Genomic DNA, 25212 nt, shown 5'->3' with positions numbered 1-25212 from the left:
ATCACACTCACACAGACACACTGGATCACGCTCACACAGACACACTGGATCACACTCACACATAGACACACTGGATCACAGACACACTGGATCACACTCACACAGACACACTGGATCACACTCACACAGACACACTGGATCACACTCACACAGACACACTGGATCACACTCACACAGACACACCGGATCACACTCACACAGACACACTGGATCACACTGACACAGACACACTGGATCACACTGACACAGACACACTGGATCACACTCACACAGACACACTGGATCACACTCACACAGACACACCGGATCACACTCACACAGACACACTGGATCACGCTCACACAGACACACTGGATCACACTCACACATAGACACACTGGATCACGCTCACACAGACACACTGGATCACACTCACACAGACACACTGGATCACACTCACACAGACACACTGGATCACACTCACACAGACACACTGGATCACACTCACACAGACACACTGGATCACACTCACACAGACACACTGGATCACACTCACACAGACACACTGGATCACGCTCACACAGACACACTGGATCACACTCACACAGACACACTGGATCACACTCACACAGACACATTGGATCACACTGACACAGACACACTGGATCACACTGACACAGACACACTGGATCACACTCACACAGACACACTGGATCACGCTCACACAGACACACTGGATCACACTCACACAGACACACTGGATCACACTCACACAGACACACTGGATCACACTCACACAGACACACTGGATCACACTCACACAGACACACTGGATCACACTCACACAGACACACTGGATCACGCTCACACAGACACACTGGATCACACTCACACATAGACACACTGGATCACACTCACACAGACACACTGGATCACGCTCACACAGACACACTGGATCACACTCACACAGACACACTGGATCACACTCACACATAGACACACTGGATCACACTCACACAGACACACTGGATCACACTCACACAGACACACTGGATCACACTCACACAGACACACTGGATCACACTCACACATAGACACACTGGATCACACTCACACAGACACACTGGATCACACTCACACAGACACACTGGATCACACTCACACAGACACACTGGATCACACTCACACAGACACACTGGATCACACTCACACAGACACACCGGATCACACTCACACAGACACACCGGATCACGCTCACACAGACACACTGGATCACACTCACACAGACACACTGGATCACACTCACACATAGACACACTGGATCACACTCACACAGACACACCGGATCACACTCACACAGACACACCGGATCACGCTCACACAGACACACTGGATCACACTCACACAGACACACTGGATCACACTCACACATAGACACACTGGATCACACTCACACAGACACACTGGATCACACTCACACAGACACACTGGATCACACTCACACAGACACACTGGATCACACTCACACAGACACACTGGATCACACTCACACAGACACACTGGATCACGCTCACACAGACACACTGGATCACACTCACACAGACACACCGGATCACACTCACACAGACACACCGGATCACACTCACACAGACACACTGGATCACACTCACACAGACACACTGGATCACACTCACACAGACACACTGGATCACACTCACACAGACACACTGGATCACACTCACACAGACACACTGGATCACACTCACACAGACACACTGGATCACACTCACACAGACACACTGGATCACACTCACACAGACACACTGGATCACGCTCACACAAACACACTGGATCACACTCACACAGACACACTGGATCACACTCACACAGACACACTGGATCACACTCACACAGACACACTGGATCACACTCACACAGACACACTGGATCACACTCACACAGACACACTGGATCACACTCACACAGACACACTGGATCACACTCACACAGACACACTGGATCACACTCACACAGACACACTGGATCACACTCACACAGACAGGCTCTCACCGGTGATGATGCCGCTGGCCACCCCGGGGATGCCCTGCACCTCCGTCACGTTGTTGTTGATGAAGTACTCGTCACAGGTGGCGTTCATGAAGGTGGAGTTGCAGAAGAGGCTCCACAGCTTGGTGGTGACTGTCTGGTTGCCCACCTCCACCACCTTGGCACACAGGTCAAAGTCCTTGCGGATCAGAGTGCGGTTCCCCAGGATACAGATCCTGCAGCGCAGGGGGAGAGCAGCCAGCGTTAGCCAGGCAGGAGCACAGCTCTTCAAAACTACTCACAGACACAGCACTCTGAGACTGGGCAATTAACATTCAGCACCTGAGCTCTTTCTCCTTTGCAAAAATAACTTCTAATAAAAACACCCAACAAAACAGTGCAAATTGCACTTGTCCACAATCTGGATGAATGGAAGAACTGTATAAAAAAAAAAAGAAAACAAAGTTCTCTCCGGCTTTTGACGTCTGGAATGTGTACAGTAATAATCTTATCTTTGTTCTACAGTAGGTAAGCCTCTTCAAGGAAAATAACAAGCAGGATGAGTGCTGTGCGGGACTGCACGCTCAGTGCTGTGCAGGGCTGTGCTCTCAGTGCTGTGCTCTCAATGCTGTGCAGGGCTGTGCTGTGCGGGGCTGTGCTCTCAGTGCTGTGCAGGGCTGTGCTCTCAGTGCTGTGCGGGGCTGTGCTGTGCGGGGCTGTGCTCTCAGTGCTGTGCAGGGCTGTGCTCTCAGTGCTGTGCGGGGCTGTGCTGTGTTCTCAGTGCTGTGCGGGGCTGTGCTGTGCGGGGCTGTGCTCTCAGTGCTGTGCGGGGCTGTGCTGTGTTCTCAGTGCTGTGCGGGGCTGTGCTCTCAGTGCTGTGCGGGGCTGTGCTGTGCGGGGCTCTGCTCTCAGTGCTGCACGGTGCTGTGCTCTCAGTGCTGTGCGGGGCTATGCTGTGCTCTCAGTGCTGCGCGGGGCTGTGCTGCGTGGGGCTGTGCTCTCAGTGCTGTGCGGGGCTGTGCTGCGCAGGGCTGTGCTCTCAGTGCTGTGCGGGGCTGTGCTGCGCGGGGCTGTGCTCTCAGTGCTGTGCTCTCAGTGCTGCGTGGGGCTGTGCTCTCAGTGCTGTGCGGGGCTGTGCTGCGCAGGGCTGTGCTCTCAGTGCTGTGCGGGGCTGTGCTGCGCGGGGCTGTGCTCTCAGTGCTGTGCGGGGCTGTGCTGCGTGGGGCTGTGCTCTCAGTGCTGCGCGGGGCTGTGCTGCGTGGGGCTGTGCTCTCAGTGCTGTGCGGGGCTGTGCTGCGTGGGGCTGTGCTCTCAGTGCTGTGCGGGGCTGTGCTGCGCGGGGCTGTGCTCTGCGTGCTCGCTGGGGTACTCACGGGAAATCCGGCGGGTCGATGGCAGTCTTAATGACCCCTGCATAGATGGCGACGATGGAGATGATGACGCAGGCCAGGAAGAGCAACGCCAGCTTGTTGACATACTTGACTCCCACAAACACCACCGTGGCCATGCAGGACAGCACGCAGGTCCCATAGATACGCATGTTATTTAACATAGCCGCCTCCATCTCCGTCCCCTCCAGGCCGTCCAGCTTGAAGACAGCCGCCTGGGGCACGATGTAGGTCTGCGAGGGGGAGAGAGAGAGTCAGGGGGTATTCCCAGTCCACTGTGTGGAGTTTCTGATACTGCACTACATTACACTGATCCCTCCAACATCACTCTTACAACACTCAGCCACCATGTGCGCTCCATGCAAACCCATTCACAGAAACTTACAGCATGTGGCCACAGGCTGGCACTGCGTGATGCATGAAGCCATACCAAAGAGATACCACAAAAGCCTTTCGGTCACTCCTGCCTAAGGCTACCTAAGGCTGTTTAGCTTATTAGTAATGAGTGTTTAAAAACTGAACTGTAAACTAACATTAAGCAGCTGTATCACTTATCCCCCATATATTTTGGGTTTACGTTGCAATCGCATACTAACTCAATGGCAGTCCAGTTCATTATAAATCCACCAAGCTTTTTCTTCTCGCAAAGACTGGCTGTAGATGTATTTTTTTCATTCTTGCATGCCAGCCCCGGTATGCAAGCCCCTGTATTCAAACTAGAGTCCACAACACTAAACCTGGCATATTCAAACTACCACAACACTCCATTATAAAAATGCATGGTGCAGCGTTTTCTGTGTGACCGTGAATCATTTACAATTTAAAGAGCAAGCCACGACTCAACGCAGGAGTGTTGATTTCACACAGGTTTCACTCTTTTATTCCTCTGATAAGATTTGCTTTCAAATATACACTGACTGTAAACCCTGCTCTTGCATACATATTTGAAATGAGACACTTTCATGTGAGCTGATACAAGGCACACAGTCTGCTACACTGTGCATGCAGACAGCCTGTGGAAGGTTTCACTGGGACATGCTGTAATGAAGCGATGCTGCTGATTGGATTAGCGAGCCCTGTGATAAAAATCTCTTCACCTGGGCAGCAGCCTGCATCCTGATCAGAGGGCTCTTTAAACAGATACAAACACTATCTCCGGTCTCTCATTCTGTCTGTCTAGACCAATATAAGCCACAACCTCGCTTATTCAATACCATGTCTGATTGCTTCAGAAGTGCTTCAGAAAGAAAGAGAAAAAAACAACAAGAAACTTGTTTTTTATGCTGCATTACTATTCCATCGTTCATAAAACAGAACAAAGTGCATCTGCCTGGTCCCGTCTCATCACCCAGCAGATCCCAGAGAGTTCCACTTTCCAATGCTGGATTTACATAATTACCCTTCCGAATGCAGCGGGAGAGAGAGAGGAGTGTGGGAGGAGGGGGAGAGTGTACAAGTATGAGAGGGAGAAGGAGAGATTGAGTGAGAGAGAGAGAGGGGGAGAAAGAGGGGGATAGGGAGCAAGTGAGAGAGAGGGAAAGAAAAAGAGGATGAGAGAGGACAATAGATAGATAGAGAGATAAATACTCACACATACACGCCAACTCAAACACTCACACTCACACACACACACACACACACACACACACACACACACACACACACACACACACACACACACGTCAACGCTCTTACCAGCAGGATCTCGATGGTCCCCAGGATGTACATGGCTCCCGCGAAGGTGGTCCCCAGATAGAAGCAGAGTCCCACAGCGCCCCCAAACTCGGGCCCCAGCGAGCGCGATATCATGTAGTACGAGCCTCCAGCTGTCAGACACACAAACACAGGCACTGAGCGCAGGGGCACAGAATACACTGGCACTGACCTGGTGGGGAATACAGAATTACAAGAGCAGAGCCAGACCAGTGGAGCGGGGTCTCTAACAGAGTCACAAGAGCAGAGCCAGACCAGTGGAGCGGGGTCTCTAATAGAATCACAAGAGCAGAGCCAGACCAGAGGAGCGGGGTCTCTAATAGAATCACAAGAGCAGAGCCAGACCAGAGGAGCGGGGTCTCTAATAGAATCACAAGAGCAGAGCCAGACCAGAGGAGCGGGGTCTCTAATAGAATCACAAGAGCAGAGCCAGACCAGAGGAGCGGGGTCTCTAACAGAATCACAAGAGCAGAGCCAGACCAGAGGAGCGGGGTCTCTAATAGAATCACAAGAGCAGAGCCAGACCAGAGGAGCGGGGTCTCTAACAGAATCACAAGAGCAGAGCCAGACCAGAGGAGCGGGGTCTCTAACAGAATCACAAGAGCAGAGCCAGACCAGAGGAGCGGGGTCTCTAACAGAATCACAAGAGCAGAGCCAGACCAGAGGAGCGGGGTCTCTAATAGAATCACAAGAGCAGAGCCAGACCAGAGGAGCAGGGTCTCTAATAGAATCACAAGAGCAGAGCCAGACCAGAGGAGCGGGGTCTCTAATAGAATCACAAGAGCAGAGCCAGACCAGAGGAGCAGAGCCAGGCTCCCAATTCTCCTTCCACCTTCCATCTGGAATTATTATTTTTTTTTTATAAACACAATAACAGACGTTTATCAGCTAATCTCGGTGTTAATTAGCAGAGCAGTCGTGCTCATTAACGGTGGAGCTAATTAACTGTGCTCGACGAACACGCTTGCATGATTTCATTATTTCATTTGTTCGTAAACAGTGTGAACTCTTTGAATTTCACTCATTGTGTATGTGGGGTGAGGGTCAGCTGGGAGTGTGTCCGATATTCATTGGAATAATTCATTGTTTTACCTCCTAACTGTGAACAGGACAAGGGTGAAGTGTTATGTGCAGCTGACCTCACAGAATAAGACAGACACTCGTATGAACCGCTAAAGAGAGGGTCGATCTGCCTGCCTGCCTGCCTGCAGCATCTTTAATTAAAACTAAAAGTTTTGGACAAGGATGAATGCACCTTCCAAATGAGACTGCCACTGCTCTCTCTCTCTCTCTCTCTCTCTCTCTCTCTCTCTCTCTCTCTCTCTATCTCTCTCTGTATCTCTCGCTCTGTATCTCTCTCTCTCTCTGTATATCTCTCTCTGTATCTCTCTCTGTATCTCTCTCTCTCTCTCTGTCACGATCATTACTATATGGCTTACTAGAGGAATCCCTGCGGAGTCTCCGTCTCTCTTTGGGTCATTGGGGAGAGAATATGACTGCATGTCTTGCTCACACCTCCAGTGTGGGAGCCCCTGCTGTACACTCTGCTTTCCAGTTCATGTATAAGGACCCAGTGAAGCCACCTACCTGGTACCACTCCGTTTGTGGCGATGGCGCTCATGGAAATCGCAGTCAGCATGGTCTGCAAAAACAAAACAAAAAAATTCAATATTTCTGTTGATATTACAGCAGCACAGTGTCACTTCTCAAACATGGGCTGCTGTTCACAGAGCACCTACTACTGGTGATGTTAGGTAAGTGCACAGAGGGTAGCAATGCAAGTGAAGTCATTATGTTTATATCACATGGGGTAAATAGCTTCAAATGATGATTTGAATAATGTGTTCATTCTTTTAGTCTGCCTGCAGTTGTTCAGCATTCTGTGATTGTAAATGTAGGATAAAGCAATCTGGTTCCGTGCATTATTCAGGCAGCGTGGATAGGGGAGTATCAGAGTTTCAGGTACAGCAAAACGAATGAATCTCATGAGGACTGCAAACAACGCAGAACAACAAGGGAGAGTTGGTCATGCAATGAAATGTTACCAGGAACTAAGCTAAAGGAAGGAAAAGCAAAGCCAGAAAAAACACTGAACTTTAAAAAGGACATTCTCTGCGTCGCTGCGGCTGAACTTTTCCGAGAGATATTTTATGCAATGCAGGCAGGTTTAGTGTTTGTACAGAGATGAGATGCGACGCGGAGCAGAGGGAGGGCAGCTAAACCTGCAATTAACTGCTAATGCTCACTGAAGCGCTGAGGAGAATAAGAAACCCTGCCCGGAAAAACAATCAGGGACACATGGACCAGCCATCCCCGCCACATACCCATATCCACAGCCTCCCTGATATACTGCCTGGAGTCTGCATGCCTGCTCACCTAGCCTGGCTTGTCAGGATAACAGAGTGTGATCACTGAAAACTGAGAGCTCAGAGCTGCTATCTTCAATACAGCTATAAACAAGTCATCAGTATCAGACTACTGGCAAGCCCAATACTTTTTGCTATCCGTTAGGATCAATCAAATGTCAGCCCTGTGAGTGAATCACTAATCAGGTATTAATAAAGTGGATATCAGTCTTTGAGAGCCCAGATAAGACCCGAATTGTTTGGGAGCCGTTATCAGCTCTAACTCATTCTAGAACGCTTAACTGAAATTGAGTCTAGGCAGTGCATGGAAACAATGCAGCAGGGGCCAGGAAAGGGGGATTTATAGCCCTGGAAATGGAACATCTTTGACTGGGATTTATCATAGCAAACAGTGAGGCCGGGTGGCAAAGCATTGTAACTGCAGCTATAATCACTTCCCATCCCTCACCACAGTCCCAGTACTGCAGTGCTGCTGGGAAAGGCACAGATGGGTGTTCAGTACCTCCTGTAAAAGAACCCTAAGCAGCCCCTGCACCATGTAACTCAGCGGGCAAGTGCTGTGGGGACGACTGGTCTGGCACAGACAGGAGAATGAAGAGCGTTTCACTTGCAGAGGCTGTCTGCCTGTCTGTCTGTCTGTCTGTCTGTCTGTCTGTCTGTCTGTTATAATGGATGGCATTGTCTAATTACAGCGGCTTCTATTTGGCGTTCTCAATGCTTAACATGCTGCGCTGTGCTTGTCACAGTACAGGGCTCATTGTTCACAACGAACACCAGTGATCGGCAATGAATATTTAATAGTGCATATCCTGTGCTACCAGCATTTAATAAAAGCACATTGATTTTATAAATATTGAATGAGGAGAAGGATGCATATTGACATTCAATTAGAAAAACACCCTTGTGTATTATGGCTGAGGGTCACATGTTAACAGATGTGTCTCGTTATCTGCAGTTTCAGTTGATCATATTCAGGTTTAATATTTCTATTTCTGTTAACAGACTCCAAGCCATCTATTTTTACTACTACTGTGAATACAGCAAGTACTGCTCCTGCCACCTGTTTAGCAGCACTCAGTAATGGTCATTGAAATCCGGATTGTTCACCGGTGTTGGCTGAATGATGGAATGGGGTGCTGCCTGGAGATACACAATAAGAACAGGGTTTACAGAAGCACAGACAGAGCTAACTCATACAGCAGCCTCGCTGTGTTCTGTGCAGAAAGCTGGATTTCAGAGCTGAATGGCCCGTGGGCTCTTTAATCCTGTTTGGTGGAGGTGTGCACTTCAACGCAAAGCCTTTATCGTTCAGCCTTTTCCCTTCCCGCACTTCCATTAATAGCTGGGTGTTTATTTCTCTCTCTTCTCTTCCTCCCACCGCTCACATCCACAGCCTCACCTCTGCTATGAAAGCCCCTGAGGGCAGGCTGATTTCCACGCGGATCAGAAAGCACTGCGTCGAGGCTCGGTTCAACAGGATTTAGTGTGGGTGGAAAGGCTGGGGGCAGCGGAGTGAGACAGGCTGGAAAAGATGCTGCCCACCACTCCTCCCCCTCGCTGGTTGGTGGATGCGGATGTCTGGTGGCACCTGGATACTGAAATACATTCAGACTGACTTCCACCCCCCAGTGCAGACAGCATTTGATACTGAATATAAGATAATTTAATTTTGGCCTAAAAAACAATACATATCAAGAATATTTTCCAAGAATTTCCTTTTACCCCAAAACAGTGAAAAAATGGTATATACTTAGTGAAAAATGCATAAATCACTGTACCAATACGAACTCAAAAGTTTTAAACCCCCAAGCTGAAATGAGCTGTTAGGGAGCTCTGCTCGAAACCCATTTGTGATGCTACTCTTCCTCTGCGCTCTGTCCAATCGCTTGTCTCTTTAGTCAAGCGCTTTCCATCTGCAACGTCCCCCGTTACCTGGGTTACGAATTGTGATCGGGGTTAAAACACGCAAGAACCACAGGGCAGGGTCAGCACTTTGGTAGAGACTATCGCTCTGCAACTAGACTGGGACTGACTGGACTGTAACTGTACCCTGTCACTGAACTACTGAAGAGGAACGACCTGATGTGCAAACTGAAACAAACACTGTGATATGCAAGCCACTGCGGGGCTAGGCAGCTGCGGACTGAGAGGGCCATTCAACTCCAGGTTTACAGGTTTAAGCCAATTATTAAGCAGCTGGCTGGTGGTTTAATTGCTTCGGTTTAATAATTGTGGACAAAGCCCTGGACTGGATGGATCTAGCTCGCCAGTGTCTTCAGTGTCCGCTGTGGAGCCCCAGTCTCCAGCACTGAAGCCCTAGAGGAGGAGGGGGTGGGGTTGGTAGAGTGGTACTCACACAGGTGCAGCATATGAAGACGATGATGAAGGAATCTAACACGCCTCCCATGCCCACCACCCAGGTGAGACGCAGGAACAGGATCACACCAAAGATGTTCTGCAGGCAGGGCAGGTACACGCCCATGAAGGTGCCCATCCGTGGAGCCTGGCACAGAGACAGAGGGAGAGAAAGAGAGACAGAGTGAGAGACTGTGAGAGACAGAGAGGGAGGGAGAGTCTGTCCAAAGGCCAACCTTAGCTTTATACAGAGGAGAAGAAGTGAGAAAACAGAACTGTCGGGACCACCAGACAGCCATGTGGCTGAGGGTAGGCACTAGCCCATGTTCAAGCTGGCTAGCACAGTGTATAACCTGGCTAGCACAGTGTATAACCTGGCTAGGATAGTGTATTAACCTGGCTAGGATAGTGTATTAACCTGGCTAGGATAGTGTATTAACCTGGCTAGCACAGTGTGGATGAATGAGGGGAGGTGAAGCTGGGTTTATTCTCTATGCATTTAAACAGCGTGACAGTCTAATGGTTTTCAGCGCACCATGGAATTATCAAAATGGCCCTGTTGTTGTTTAAATAGAACACCCAGCTAGACAAGCCTACAACAGATGAGTGGCTTTGACGTTTATGTGTGCAGCTCAAGAGGGTCTGCCCCCTGAGCTGCTGAACTGCCTGGAAACCTCACGGATGTTGAGCTGACTCTCAGGGCGAGATGATCCAGCATTTCAAATTGAATTCGACTGAGTTTATGGAGATTAAACAGGGCTGGCGAGCGATTTTTAACAAAGGGGCCTGGCCAAGACAGACAGCTGCTGTGCCTGAGATGAGATACAGAACCTCACTTCAGCCAAGAGAGGGGGATACAGCTCTGTACTGCAGGAGGTCAGACCTCTCTGGAAAACTGTGCTTGCGAGGATTATCCTGGAGAACAGGTGCAAGATCTTCCAGCACCTCAGTGCTCCACCTGGGCTCGGAAGCCTTGATGGGTTCTGTGTTCTGGGTCCTGGGTTCTGTGTTCTGGGTCCTGGGTTCTGTGTTCTGGGACCCAACCCTGCCTAGCTTTTAAGATCAGGCCTGAGGATGGTCCAGCTACCGAACAGGCCACCCCGTCTGGCTTGTGCGATGTGATTACAGTTCCACCCTGACCAGTAGAACCTGGCCACAGCACAGTCCCAACTGCTGTATTGGCCTGTCTGACTTAACTGATCTGGCCAGGATGCAAGCCAAGGTGGTGGGGACTGGCTAATAGGAACTGTCACTGGCTCACCCACTGCACTCAAACTGTGGAGCTGTTAACATATTAACCCATGTATGAAGAAAATGCATGACATAACTAGTAAAACATGCATGTTTCAGGGGAATGGCTGTTTTATTCATATGGTGTAATATCGCTATGCATGTTTAATTCTGGTATTTTAAGACAGTCACAGTGCATGAAAGCCCCCTGATTCTGGAGCCTCGCAGTGTCAGTGACAGCTTTACAGTCTTGGCAGTGAGCTCAGACACTGACGAAGGCACAGTTGGAGCAGTCTGCCTGTCATCCGTTTTGAGAAATGGAGATTTTCATCGAATTATACATTTTCAAGAGGCTTCAATCCATGAATAGGATCCTAACACTGTCTCCTGGGTGCTCCTGTGGAGCACAGAAGCCATGCTGTTCACTCTTCTGTAAGTTCAGGCAGGAGGGTATTGGCACAGTCGAGTCTTTTAAATGAGATCTAAAAACAGATTTGTGTGCGTTGGCTTATTCTTGAGCTGGATTGACCGGCCAGTATCTTTTATCGTTTTTTTTCTAAGTTTTATTGTAAAGCGTCCTGGGATGCTGGAACAGCATTATATAAAAGCAAACGGTATTGTGTTCTGTATTGTTCTCAATTTATTGTTTCGGATTATTGGAAATCCTCCTACTCAAATGTGTTTGCTTAATCCTTGTATAAAACGTTTACCACTGTAAATGTGTTTACACTATGCATTTCCCATAGATTGCAATGGTTTGACATGTTTTTGAATATGCTTTACCATACCTCTGTGGGCTTTACAAGAATTCCCTATCATTTGTTAAGGCTCTCTTAACATGACACTATGCAAAGTTGCAGCCAGTGTTTTGGAACTAAATCCCTGCTGTGCGTGGCTCCAGTGAGCTCTAATGGGTGGGAATGAATGCGATTGTGGAGGTCAGCTGTGCACTCTCTCAGGTTCCATCACTGCGATTAGGACCAGCAAATTAATAAGGTGAGCAGACCCTGGGTGACATGTCTCACCAGCTGCCAGGGAGAAGAAGAGTTTCAATTGAATTAACCTGCAATATTAATCCCAGATTAACACTGTGCTGGCACTGATTATTCAGAACCAAAAATCATGCATATGTTATTAACAGGCATTGCAATTAATATTAGATTGCATTTTTCTATTAAAATACCGGAAACAACAATTCTTTTTAAGTTTGTGTTATTATTAAGGATTTTTTTGAAGCTGCAGGAAGACAAGGCTTTTTAATGCAGTGTATAAATGCAGCCAGGTCTTTTATCTTTACCACGATTCTTCCTGTTTTAATGACTTGCACCTCTATTGTAGCTGTTGCTAGGCTGAACGGTAAACTAATTAGTTTCTGATCGTTCGTCCTTCAGTGTACAGTAAAAGGCACAGCATTCATCAATTCAGTGTCAACCTAGCAACTGTCTAGGAGGCTTTCTGGAATGGGATATTTTTAACTCTCCTAATCAGGATCACGCTGTGCGGCAAGAGCGCCTCTCATTCAAGGTGCCGGCCAGCTGGGGTGCAGCCCTCATTACAAACAGTATCTGCCTGACAGTGTGCACACAGCATCATTGTACACAACTGCGCAAGAGCCAAGAAGACTTCCAGAAACAAGAGTGATGCTCATCATGAACGAACACGCTGAGCGTCACCACAAACCACAGCGAAGGCACCAGATACAGCGAGGGGGCCATCCATTCTACTGCATTATGGACAGTACAATACTTTGGTTGTTTTCTCGAATTGGGTGATAAACTCTCAAGTTGGTTTTGTCTTGGAGCCGTGAGTAGTTTAGATGTTAAAGGTTAAATAGTCTGATGGTACAGACTGAAGGACTTGAGCTATTGATTTGTGCAGTATCCGACACGTCACGCCGAAGCGAGAAGTTTGAGAGTAGAAAGACTTGACGCTGTGCAGCCTTGCCTGGCTATGTGTACCTTGGCTTGAGTTACAGGTTCATCAGATGAGATCCTAGCTGATAGTTGATTGATATACATTCCTCCCTGGGATTATCGATCCTGTTCTCTGATTAAGATGCTGGAAAGAGGAGGGATGACGCATTCCTGCTGCCTTCTCGTTGATTTCTTATTTTAAACAGGGGCTTCGTGTTATAGCCGGTCAGGTGGAAAGGTATGTCTGCCGGATCTCTGAGATGAACACACAGACGCCCTTGCAGTCTAACAGGAGGTCATTGTGCCAGAGTTGCTCATCATAGAGCTGAACCATCTACAGCTCCCAGAACCCGACTGCAGTGCTTGAATTGTAATGTAATAAAAGCAGCTTGTAATTCCTGTTTCACGCACTGCTGCTCACACACCAGCTGACAGCACTAATGTGTTCCTGGTCAGGCTTGATGGATTATTAAAGAGTTGCGTTCAGCGAGGGACGGGATCGGGCAGTGAACCTGATCTGCAGTGATGCACAGACAGGGGAGATGCACCTGATCTGCAGTGATGCACAGGCAGGGGAGATGCACCTGATCTGCAGTGATGCACAGGCAGGGGAGATGCACCTGATCTGCAGTGATGCGCAGGCAGGGGAGATGCACCAGATCTGCAGTGATGCGCAGGCAGGGGAGATGCACCTGATCTGCAGTGATGCGCAGGCAGGGGAGATGCACCTGATCTGCAGTGATGCACAGGCAGGGGAGATGCACCTGATCTGCAGTGATGCACAGGCAGGGGAGATGCACCTGATCTGCAGTGATGCACAGGCAGGGGAGATGCACCTGATCTGCAGTGATGCGCAGGCAGGGGAGATGCACCTGATCTGCAGTGATGCACAGGCAGGGGAGATGCACCTGATCTGCAGTGATGCGCAGGCAGGGGAGGTGGAGGCTTAAGGTGATTGGGGTATTTCATTTGTGAACATTGCAATGCCATTGTTTGTTGTAAAGCTTATTATGAGGTTTCACTAATATAAGCTCTTGTCAGTTAAAGGCTATGCTGGCTGACCCCTCGACACCGCCTCTATGCTGCTGACCCCTCGACACCGCCTCTATGCTGGCTGACCCCTCGACACTGCCTCTATGCTGGTTGACCCCTCGACACCACCCCTATGCTGCTGACCCCTCGACAACACCTCTATGCTGAGATGTTCTGTACGAAAGATGGAGATGGAGATGTTTTGTACGAAACTAAACTGGAGTCGTCAGATCAGTGGTGTTTGTGCTGGTTAGCCGTGTTCATCAAGGGTATTTTTAACACCTGGATTAGAGAGGTTTAAACAACCTGGGATCGATTCTAGCGGCCGTTTGGGAGAGTGAGGGAATGAGAGAGAGGGAGAGGGGAGGGGGTTGTGAGGAGAATAGCAGTGTGAGAGTTGGGGAGGGGTGAGGGAGAGAGGGAGAGGGGAGGGGGTTGAGAGGAGAATAGCAGTGTGAGAGTTGGGGAGGGGTGAGGGAGAGGGGAGGGGGTTGACAGAGGTACAGCACATGCTCTTTCCAGCTGCATTCACACTGGGGGCCCTTGTGGAGCTCTGCTGGTGTCTGTGCAGCAATGACAGAGATACCTTCGCTACCTTGATGGGTTTCTTGCGTGCCTCCTCGTTGTTCTCTGCCTCCTCGTGCTCCTTGCTCCCTTGCGGCAGGTTCGAGTAGTTGGCCAGGCTGCTGAGCAGAGAGGAGACCATGGGGCTGGTGTCCATCTCCTCCTGCACACAGACGTTACAAGCAGTTAGACACACGCCAAACAAAACAAAAAAAAAACATTAGCGCTTTGACAGCAGAACAGAGCTGCACTGTCAAAGTTACTATTATCTGGTACTGCCTGGGAGCTGCTTTAAGGATCCTGGCACCCTGGCGCTTGTGGGAGTCCTTTACCTCCAAGGCCAGGGTTAGGATACGCCTCCCAAGGGCAATGGACAGTGGAGTGATCACAGCAGCAACACTGTCCAGCACTCCAGACCTGAATCTCAGGTGTTGCAGTTCAGCTGCATTGACAGAGAAGCACCACAAACTAACTGTAGCCAGTGCCATGTCAATGCATTGAGCACTGTGCACTGACCACAGAGCAAACATGCCTCCACTCCACACAAGCGTGTATAGTTAACAAATGCACTGGGGCTTGAGCGGCTCCATTTCCCAGACAGACACACAGAGGGCGTTACCTCGAAGAGAGCCATGTGCTTGCCATCGTACTCCTTGCCCTTCTCGACGTCGCTGCTGTTGATGAAAGGGCTGCTCTCCTTTGGATTGCCATCTCCTGTAGGGGGCAGCAGCGAAGAGAGAGCATCAGTAAAGGAGGGTATTGCTATATATTATTCACAAAGCACAGGACACAGCATTAGGGCAGGTGAAGTTACATGTTAGAAAGTTTAAAGTAGTCAGGGTCTATCAAACAGCATCTCTATAAATATCCATGCAGAACAACCCCAGCTGGTCTCTGTGTGTTTCTGCTTTTATTAAAGGATGGACGTTAAGAGCTTTGTGCTGCCCTCGAGTCTGGTCCCTGGAGGTGCTGTAACAAACATTACGGCTTGAGCAGCGCTTTCATTAATTACAGGACATTATTAATATGGAAATGTGTATCTGTTTGATGTTTTCAATCTATGACTTTGAATTGCATCTTTTTTTATACTTTAGATTTTCGGTTGGTTTACTTTGCAGAAGATTAGCATTGGTGACGATGAACTGCGGTCTGTGGGGGCATTACTGTCACCAGTCTCGTTCAATCCCACGCCTCCGATCCGGAGGGGGGCTTCCAGCTGATCTGTTCACAAGGAATTTCTCCTTCTTTGCCTTCTTATAAAGTTTGCATGGTTCTGAGTTCTGTTGCTTCAGTTTAAACCATTTCTTCAAAATATGTCTTTCCGCTACATTCAGAGCTGCTTCTGAATCTTACTAACCCGCAGTCTTTAATAAAGATTAGTAAATCTTCAAAGGACCAGTTTTTATTCGCGCTCTCCCCTGCCTTGTTAGGGTGTTCAGGCCGTATATCTGAGCAGTTTTGAGTGCCGCTGCTCAGTTTTATTGATTTTTGTGTAACCTGTGTGAAGTGCTTTGGCTGTTTTGTTTCAGCTGCTACAAATGCACTATTTCATTTCTCAGCTCTCCCAAGATTAATGCACATTACAAACTCTTCCACATTCGGTGAAAGTGAATGTGCAAGCCACTTTATTAAGTGCTAGGGCTACAAAGAAAGTGTAAGGCGATAAAGGTTCATGGCACATCTCCTGGGCACGGCTCAACACTTGAAGGTTTTTTTTGGTTTTCGCTGTCTGCGGAGCGGCAGACTTGGTCTTCATTAGGACAGCACCCTGGTCTCATATTCCTGTGTAACTTGTGAGAGGAGAGGGAATGAGTGTTTACACCAGCAAAGCCCTTTAATTGATCTGATGGAGGCACAGTTCGGGTGCAAACAGCACAAAATCCTTCCTTTCGAAAGCCTTTCATGTTCTCAATACAAGACCAGCCAAGCTTCGGGGAATGACTGGAGAGAGGAAAAGAACCATTCTCCATTCAGCAGCTGCCTCTGTAATGCGCTGATGGCGGCTCCAGGTAACCACAGTGTTAATCTTGGCCCTGGCTCAGGCTCATTCCAGTACAGGCAGCAAGAAAGGAAAACACAATCTCAATTCCACTTTCCAAACATCTTCTGCTAAACCGATACAGTACAGGCTGGAAACTCTGCTCCACGCCAACAAGTGCTTGGCATCCTGAACACAATGAACGGGGCGACTGCAGAGCCATTTTCATGACAGGAAGGACTTGAGCGAGAGCGTCCACAGCAATGTTTGCAGTCCACAGAACCTGGGACACGGTAGTGTACACTGCTCTCAGGACAGTCCAGGGACAAACAGGAAAAAGAACATAAGAAATATATGAACCAGAGGAGGCCACTCGTCCCATCTGAACTCGTCCAGATCCTAGAAGAGGATTGATCTCAAAACTTTGTCAAGCTAGGTCTTAAAAGATCCAAGTGATTGAACCTCAATAACCTGACTAGGTAGGTTCCTGTGCTGCTCTTAAAGTATTGTTTAGGGTTAACTAATGTAGCTCCGTTTAAAGATTTGGATCATAACCCCTCTAATTCTTCTTTGTTCTAGGCTCCAAGAATACTGTTGATCTTCTCTCTCAGTAAGGTCTGAATAAATCAGAGCCCTGGACAAAGCCCCTGGCCCTGTCTAATTCAATTTGAAAACTCTTCCCTTCACCGGCCCTCTTGACACAAGCAGGTGCTGGATGAATTTGAAAGGTTGCGTTTCTCCTGTATGAATGCATGTCCTCTAAGTGACGGGAGCTGGATCTAATTCCCACGCAGTTCAGCTCTGCAGAAAGGAGTCTGTGTCAGCTTTCATTTTTATTAAATGAAACGGTTCTAAGCAGCTGATCTCTTAGAGACCTCCCGTCTGCCCTGGGTGTGGGTGGGGATGCACACTCACCCCTTATTCAAGTTTTCCACTGTAAATTTGCACAGTAATTTTGCAGTTTTCCACATACTTTTGCCATGGTTACAGTATGCATTTACCATAGTTTGCCATGTTAAAAAAAAAAAAAAAGGTTTACCATACCACTCTGGGCTTACAATGCTTATATATGCTTTACCACACTTTCACTGTGCTCTATTACACTTTCCTTTTATGATGGATCTCTCTGAATACAGTCAAAAGTCCCGAGCTGTCAGGGATTAGGATTCCCCTAATAATACTCTTCTCAGTGCCTCATTGTAGACTGACCTGGGAGAACCTGGACTCTCTGCTCTACCAGATCTGCACAAAGATGCAGTGAAGCACTACAAATAAAAGTGCAGGCAGACTTTGTAGATTCACTCAAGTAAATCTGACAATTGCAGTCAGAATATTATATTGATCTCCAAAGGCAGTTCCAGTGTAGGTGGAATGCAATGCATGCTTATATAACACTTTACAGTCACGCGCAATCTCATCTTGCTTCACAATGGCAGAGCAGATGGGATATTGATGAGATACTCCGGCTGTCCCTCTGGGGCGGAATGCAGCAGCTACCTGACTGAGATGCTAACTCAGGACCGCAGGTAACCCCTAGTTACTCTCTTTACATTGGGGGTGCATTAGCAAATAGACACTCACCTGTGTGCACACACTGATCCTTACACATGCAGAGCCACACAAACTGTTTTAAACAGACACTCTCTAGGGATCACACACTCCCCTGTGCGCACACACTGATCCTTACACACGCAGAGCCACACAAACTGTTTTATACAGACACTCTCTAGGGATCACACACTCACCTGTGCACACACACTGATCCTTACACACGCAGAGCCACACAAACTGTTTTAAACAGACACTCTCTAGGGATCACACACTCCCCTGTGCACACACACTGATCCTTACACATGCAGAGCTACACAAACTGTTTTATACAGACACTCTCTAGGGATCACACACTCCCCTGTGCACACACACTGATCCTTACACATGCAGAGCCACACAAACTGTTTTATACAGACACTCTCGCTCATGCATTCAATCAACAGCTCCAAAAAGCTCAGAGAGCTTGCACCAAATATGCTTTTTATTTCGAAGTTCTTTGAATGCAGTGCTGTTAATCCTGGATGTCTATTTTGTTAAATGGGTCAGGAAGTCTTGCTTGCAGTCTTCAATTGTGAAACAGTGGGCGAGGTTGAAGACCATAGGAATATTTTGTATGTGGTTTCGTCCAGCACTCTAAATATTCTTCAACGCTGCAGTTTGCGTTTCCTCAGTCCTTCTGATACTTTATTATTTGTTTCTTAGCAGACGCCCTTATCCAGGGCGACTTACAATCGTAAGCAAAAACATTTCAAGCGTTACAATACAAGTAATACAATAAGAGCAAGAAATACAATAACTTTTGTTCAAGCAAAGTACAAGTTTGACAAACCACAATTCAATAATACAGCAGGTAATAGTGATAGTTACATCAGGATATGATTAAATACAAAGTACTACAGGTTAAAAACTTGGCAGATTACAGTATTCTGAAGTACAGGATTAAATGCAGTAAAATAGGGGGCTGATAATCTCAGGGTCTACCGGCACTCTGGGGGGTTTCAAACACCCTGAATTGTAATGTTACCAGAAAGGGCTGTAAGTCTCCACACACTGTAGGTCATGATTTTCCCCCAGAATTTGTTCTAACAGCATAGATAAAGATCCCATTTTCTGTTTCCTACTCCTAAATCAATACCTGTCACAGCAACGCCGGAGACACTAGCGAGCACGCTGTACAGTTTCATTCGATTTGCCTGTGCAAACATTCGGCTGGCTAAATGCTTGTGACAAGATTTCATTTTCACACATTCACCCCCGATTTATGGAAAATAAATCTGCTGTGGAACACCAACGAAGGTGCCATAAAACAAGAAAAACGATTCAGTTAAACTACAAACAAGAGTTTGCAAAAAGCAATGTCAGTATTGTGCAAACAGAGTCTCAAACGCCTTGTCAAAAAAACCATCCAATTGAGGAACAGAGTCAAGCACTGTTTTCAAACAGACATCCCTGGCTGATTTTCATGTTAGTCTTAATATCGATGCATCCGTTACCTGCTATTTGACCACAGAGACAGGTAAATACTGCCAAGCATGTTCCTGCTTGAGACTGCCTGTGGAAATCTGCACAGAGCTTCATTAATCAAATATTAATCACCTCTTGCCAGCTGTCACTGTGGGGCGGGGCTTTTCCCCTCGAGCTGCGTTTCAGTAAGACTGCGCGGCTGTCCTGTCTAGTGACACAAGGGAGCAGAGTGGAGTTAGAAACAACGGACTATTAAAATCTATAGCAATGCTGTAACAGATATGCAACATCTAGTTTACAAGGCTGTCCAGTCCAGTTTACTGGGAAAGGGGGATTGAAGAATGTCTAAAAGAGGGCCAGGAGGTCTGTTCGGTCCACAAAGAAGACAGGCTTACAAGATGTAAAACCTGAAGGATCACGAATCACACAGGTGCCATGCTGGGTTCTAAAGGGTTAACATCCCCAGTGCTGTGACTGGAATTCAATTTGGAAACGGCGCTATCGATCATCTCACCTCGTTAAGCAAGCAAGCGCTGGAGCATAAACAACAAGAGAGGAGAGCGAGAGAGAGAGAGAGAGAGAGAGAGAGAGAGAGAGAGAGAGAGAGAGAGCGAGAGAGCGAGAGAGCGCGAGAGAGAGAGAGAGAGAGAGAGAGAGAGAGAGAGAGAGAGAGCGAGAGAGAGAGAGAGAGAGAGAGAGAGACAGAGAGAGAGAGAGAGAGAGAGAGAGAGAGCGAGAGAGAGAGAGAGAGAGAGAGAGAGAGAGAGAGGTGGCCCTGGAGCGACTGAAGGACAGAATACTACAGTATGTGTTTCTCACCCAGACCAGCTCATACCTTTAACACCCTCCCCACCCCTAACAGTCTAACAAGCACTTCCACTGCGTAAAACAGCTGTCAAGAAGGCAGGCTGGGAAGTACCCGCGGACAGTGTACCTCATATTGAACTCCAACAATACACCCCTTTTAACAAGGCTCTAGGGAGACAGTGCCACACTGTATTTCCATGGACCAAACGCATGCTCAGTCTGCCTGTCAGAAGGCTTCCTACTGTTAAAATCTGGAAATTGAGGCCACTTTTTTAAGGACGCTGTAAGGATAAAAAAAAAGGTCTTTTGGGATGAATACTAGACAACGATTATTAGTAGTAACATTGAGCCTACTGAGACCATGCAAGCGTAAAATGTATTGCTTGTCTGCAAAAAATGGTAAAATCCAGAACAATTCTGGTTGCATTAATTCAGTGTGGATCAGAGAACAATGAATTAATTTCAGGGATTGTTGGCAAAACTTTCATATGATCAAAACACACAGGTGACTCAGAACCACTCTGTGGGCGAGTATGAGAAGGAGAGGGGGAGAGAGAGAGAGAGAGAGAGAGAGAGAGAGAGAGAGAGAGAGAGAGAGAGAGGTAATAAAACCTGCAATGAAATTAGCATTCCTGTGAACGATGTGCCGAGATTAACAAATTCTCCAAATGCCGGTCTGCCAGTTTCAATTTGAGGGCCTGCCACCGGTACAGCGGCCCCCTTCAAAACCCAAGTGGGCTGACCAGCGTATTGCCCTGAGTTTGCAGTTCCCAGGCTTGTTCAATCAGGAGCTTACTGTCAGCGCAGGCTGTGGATACACCTCGCTGCGGTGGGGCAGGAGTGACAGGTATTATGAAAAAGCCTCCTTCACAAAGGGACGGGATTACAGCCCAATAAACAAGTTCAAATAAAGGAGGATTGATATGTTTTAAAATCCTCGTCGAGGTAAAAACAACCGCGGCCTAGAATAACCCGGCGAGTGCCTGGATTGGGATCAGCTGCCCCCTGAGTCAGCTAATCCCACACAGGAGCACTCTGTGTTATTATCTGACTGGAGACTCTAACACAGAACAGGCTTTTAAGAGGGAAGCCGTGCTTATCTAAGACACTCTGCTAAATATCTCCAGTCTAACAACAATCTGGCTTTTTACAGTGGCACAAAAACGAATGCGTTCCGGGCTGACGGAGAAATGCAAACCATGGAGACAAGACTCAATCCCAATGCAGAGTCCCATCTGCAGCACAGCACATCTCCCTAGTTAAAGAGCCCTAACTGGACGAGGAGCACGCTGAAATGACATCATCAAGACACCCAGGCTCCTATAGAAGTCAGGGCAGCAACAACTAGTGAACCGCAGGGGCTGTCGACTTGCAAACTCAACCAAGAGTCTGATTGTTAAACCCTGAGACACAAAAGAGCTACTGTATCTAGCCATTGCCTATTAGCTGGCAGTGTGGAGTAGTGGTTAGGGCTCTGGACTCTTGACTGGAGGGTCGTGGGTTCAATCCCAGGTGGGGACACTGCTGCTGTACCCTTGAGCAAGGTACTTTACCTAGATTGTTCCAGTAAAAACCCAACTGTATAAATGGGTAATTGTATGTAAAAATAATGTGATAACTTGTAACAATTGTAAGTCACCCTGGGTAAGGGCGTCTGCTAAGAAATAAATAATAATAATAATAATAATAATAATACCGGCGCCAATTAGCTGACCAGTTAAAATGTGTGGTGTAATATTATTGTGAACTCCCTAGTGGAAACGTCTTCCAGTAAGCACAGAAGGAAGTGTCAGTCATTGATGGAATGTGGAGTGGAGGGCTCTCAGGGGCTGGCAGACTGAACAGTCTGAGATTGAGTGGCTGATGAGCTCCGCTGGGATAATTGGCACCAGTGCAGAGCGTCGCACACTCACACCTGCCCCCCCTAGCGCTCTGCAGCTCCGTGTCTGCAGAAGAGGAAGAGAGGAGAGAGGAACCAGACTGCCTCCCGCAGTAAACACTACAGCTCCGGCACGATGATGATGATAAATAAATACAGGATTCATTAAAAAAAAATTAATAATGCATTAGGCTTGCACTATATTTAGATACAGCTTTGCAAACCATGCATAATCGTGTTACGGCAGATCATCACTAAACTAAAAATCCAGGAGTACAGACTGCAGTGCAACATTAGGAAACATTACTTTACAATGCTTTAGAAAGGGAGCTATCCTAGAGCAAAAATAACTAAATAAACTCCTGAGCCCTGCACAGCTTTTGAGAACGGGCCAGTTCAGAGACAAAGCAGGCATGGCTGCACTCTGATGAGAAGGAACATCACTGCCCACTCTCTCAGGCAGACACCCCGTACTCCAGACAGAAGAAGTGCCTCTGGATCAAATGATCCTACAACATTCCCCCCCTTCGCTAAACTAAAACTAATATTAGCCTGTGGATAGCAGAGTGCAGGAGAAAAAAAAGAACAGGTGGTAACTGATCTGGGGATTTACACATGCGTCTCCTCTCGCTCTCTCGCTCTCTCTCTCTCGCCAGCGCGTCTGAACTGTGAGTCCTGTCCACACCTCCGCAAGACTGACTGCCTCTAACTGGCATCACGGCATGCAGCCTGGGCTCGGAGATGCCAAGGACAGGGTGTGCAGAAATTCATACAGAAATGCAGAGTGCCTCGGTATGCATTACAAAGAACAGCATATTTGACAACGCAGTGACCAAAATCCCTCTTTTTTTTAATGCTACAATCTTTTCCATTTTTTTTTCTTGCCAGTTACTATTTCAGTGCTGTGTTTTAAAAGGAAGGTTTGTGCATCTCTCAAATCCACCACATTGAAAGTGTTTTTTGAGATACATGTATTAATCAATTTGATTTAAACGTGATTAGATTGTTCTATTGATTTTTGGAACGCTGACAGGGAGTGTCCTTCTGAAGACCTGACCTGCAACCCTGTTGTTCCCTACGACCCCCAGCCCAGAGATACCTCAATCTCCAGATCTGAACTGACAGCACAGCCTGCTTTCTCAAGTGCTGTGACCACGCCATCCTCTCAAACCGGTCCATTACCCATGTGGAAAACCTGCAGCAAGTGCTTTGGGGGGTAAAACGCATTCTCTCATAAATAGTCCCTGTAAAGGTTGTTTTCTATCAAATTCAATAAAGCCCGGCTGTACCATGTTCTGTAAGAGCCACACATGCCCAGAACGCAGTGGACCCTTTGTTTTATAAACGGATCGATGGTCTGGAAAAGCAAGCCAAAGAATCAAAAACTGCAAAATGAAATAAAAACCAAAAAAAAAAGAGAACAGAAATTGTAAGTTGAAAGAGAAAGTGTGAAATAAGCGCTTTAGGGCAAGCCCATCGACAGCTGACTTCAACACAGTGATAAACACTGAAGACTGGAAATGTGCTCCAGGCGTTTTCACGCTGTATAAACCATTAGAGGCTTCAGAGCCATCCATTCCATCAGCCGCAGTGAAAAACACATCAGCACCCTGACTACCATGAATAGCACTAAACTGAGAAAGCAGCTGAAACACTGCACAACACATCCCATTATTAAACAGCATCGACTCTTTGCTGTGTTACAGTATTAGGCATGCGAAGGAGACTCCAGAGCTGCTGGTAACATCAATGCCCAACTCTTAACACCTGAGCTACTCAAAGCCACACTGCAGCTCAGCACTCTAACCACTGAGCTCCTCACACATCTCTATATAGATATATCTCTTTTTGCTTCTCATGCTTTTTGCTGACATTATTTCTAATCGTATTTTCTGCTCCTTCGGCACTACAATCTCTCTCTAATCTATTCAAGGGCTTTGTTGAATCAACTGCTTTTCCAATGCCTCCCCATCAACCAGGATTTCATTACTCAACAAATTACAACCTCCACGGGGTTCCTCGGTCTTAATAAAGGAAAGCAAGCAGCTCCACCTGACCTCCCCTCCCTGCTCTGCAGAGCAGCTGGACCTGTTTGACAGGATGCACCGCTGGGAGGTGGCTCTCTCTTGGCTATCCTGGGTTGGTCATCTCCTTTTAAATCCCCTTTCAACAGGTGAGGGGCCCTGGACTGCACCTCGAAGATCTGGGTGGTATTCTCCCCATATCTGTGGGATTATCCCCTTCAGATTCAGCTCTGTTCATCTTTTAAAAGCAGCTTCACATTTGTCAGCCCATTTTGCCCTCAGGCTCCGGGGGCAGTGGCAGCTTGTTCTGGGCAGGAAAGCACAGTTCTGTCACCCCAGGAGTCCCGGGTTCAATACCCAGTCCTGTTTTGAACACACCCCCAAGCACAGGCCAGTATTCCTAAAACGCTTGGGTGGGTTTTAGCAACTTTCTATAAGAAAACGATTCAGTACCATCAGCTTCCATCTCTAGCAGGCTTCTATGAGATAGTAGATGCTCGCTGGAACGTCACCGCGCCAACTGTGAATCAAACTTGAAATCAATCTGTGCAAGTGCCGGCTTTTTCATTTAGACTTGCCGTAATGAAAGCTTGGTTCACATCTATTGAACCGCAAATGCTAACCAAAGACACAACTGGCATCTACAAAACCCTTTATTTACTAATAAGAGACGCCAAGCATCTCTTACCCTGCTTATTATCTGTGAAACGTTCGAATCAGCAGGCACTCTGCTCTTCTCTAGCTGAAATATGTAAGCTATCTTCTTTCTCCAGAGCTGTCAGCCCATCACCTTTCCGGAGCGCTTTCAATTTATTAGGCTTTTCAGATAGCTGGAAATTCCTGATAAGACACAGGAACAGTTCTATGAGTTTTTACTACAGGTACTAAACCTCTAATGGCATCTTCAGTCACTTTGAATCAGA

The 25212-nt window shown here is 47.5% G+C and overlaps 1 protein-coding gene across 3 annotated transcripts in view; it reads right to left on the bottom strand.

Annotated features, from left to right (window-relative positions):
* The window catches only part of LOC117423729 (solute carrier family 12 member 5-like), a 99719-nt gene that overhangs the window by 14344 nt on the left and 60163 nt on the right, over positions 1–25212 (bottom strand). For all 3 annotated transcript variants that reach the window (XM_058990697.1, XM_058990698.1, XM_058990699.1), the window contains 7 exons: positions 15206–15300; positions 14618–14749; positions 9849–9995; positions 6714–6768; positions 5109–5239; positions 3399–3646; positions 2050–2261 (listed from right to left, as the gene is read on the bottom strand). In XM_058990697.1, coding sequence (XP_058846680.1) covers positions 2050–2261; positions 3399–3646; positions 5109–5239; positions 6714–6768; positions 9849–9995; positions 14618–14749; positions 15206–15300 — 1020 coding nt within the window. The remainder of the gene's footprint in view (positions 1–2049; positions 2262–3398; positions 3647–5108; positions 5240–6713; positions 6769–9848; positions 9996–14617; positions 14750–15205; positions 15301–25212) is intronic.

Source organism: Acipenser ruthenus, chromosome 18 (assembly GCF_902713425.1).
Source record: "Acipenser ruthenus chromosome 18, fAciRut3.2 maternal haplotype, whole genome shotgun sequence".
In the NCBI taxonomy this organism is placed as follows: Eukaryota; Metazoa; Chordata; class Actinopteri; order Acipenseriformes; family Acipenseridae; genus Acipenser; species Acipenser ruthenus.
The sequence above is the reverse complement of the archived record's forward strand: the minus strand, read 5'-3'. Positions and strand labels throughout refer to the sequence as shown.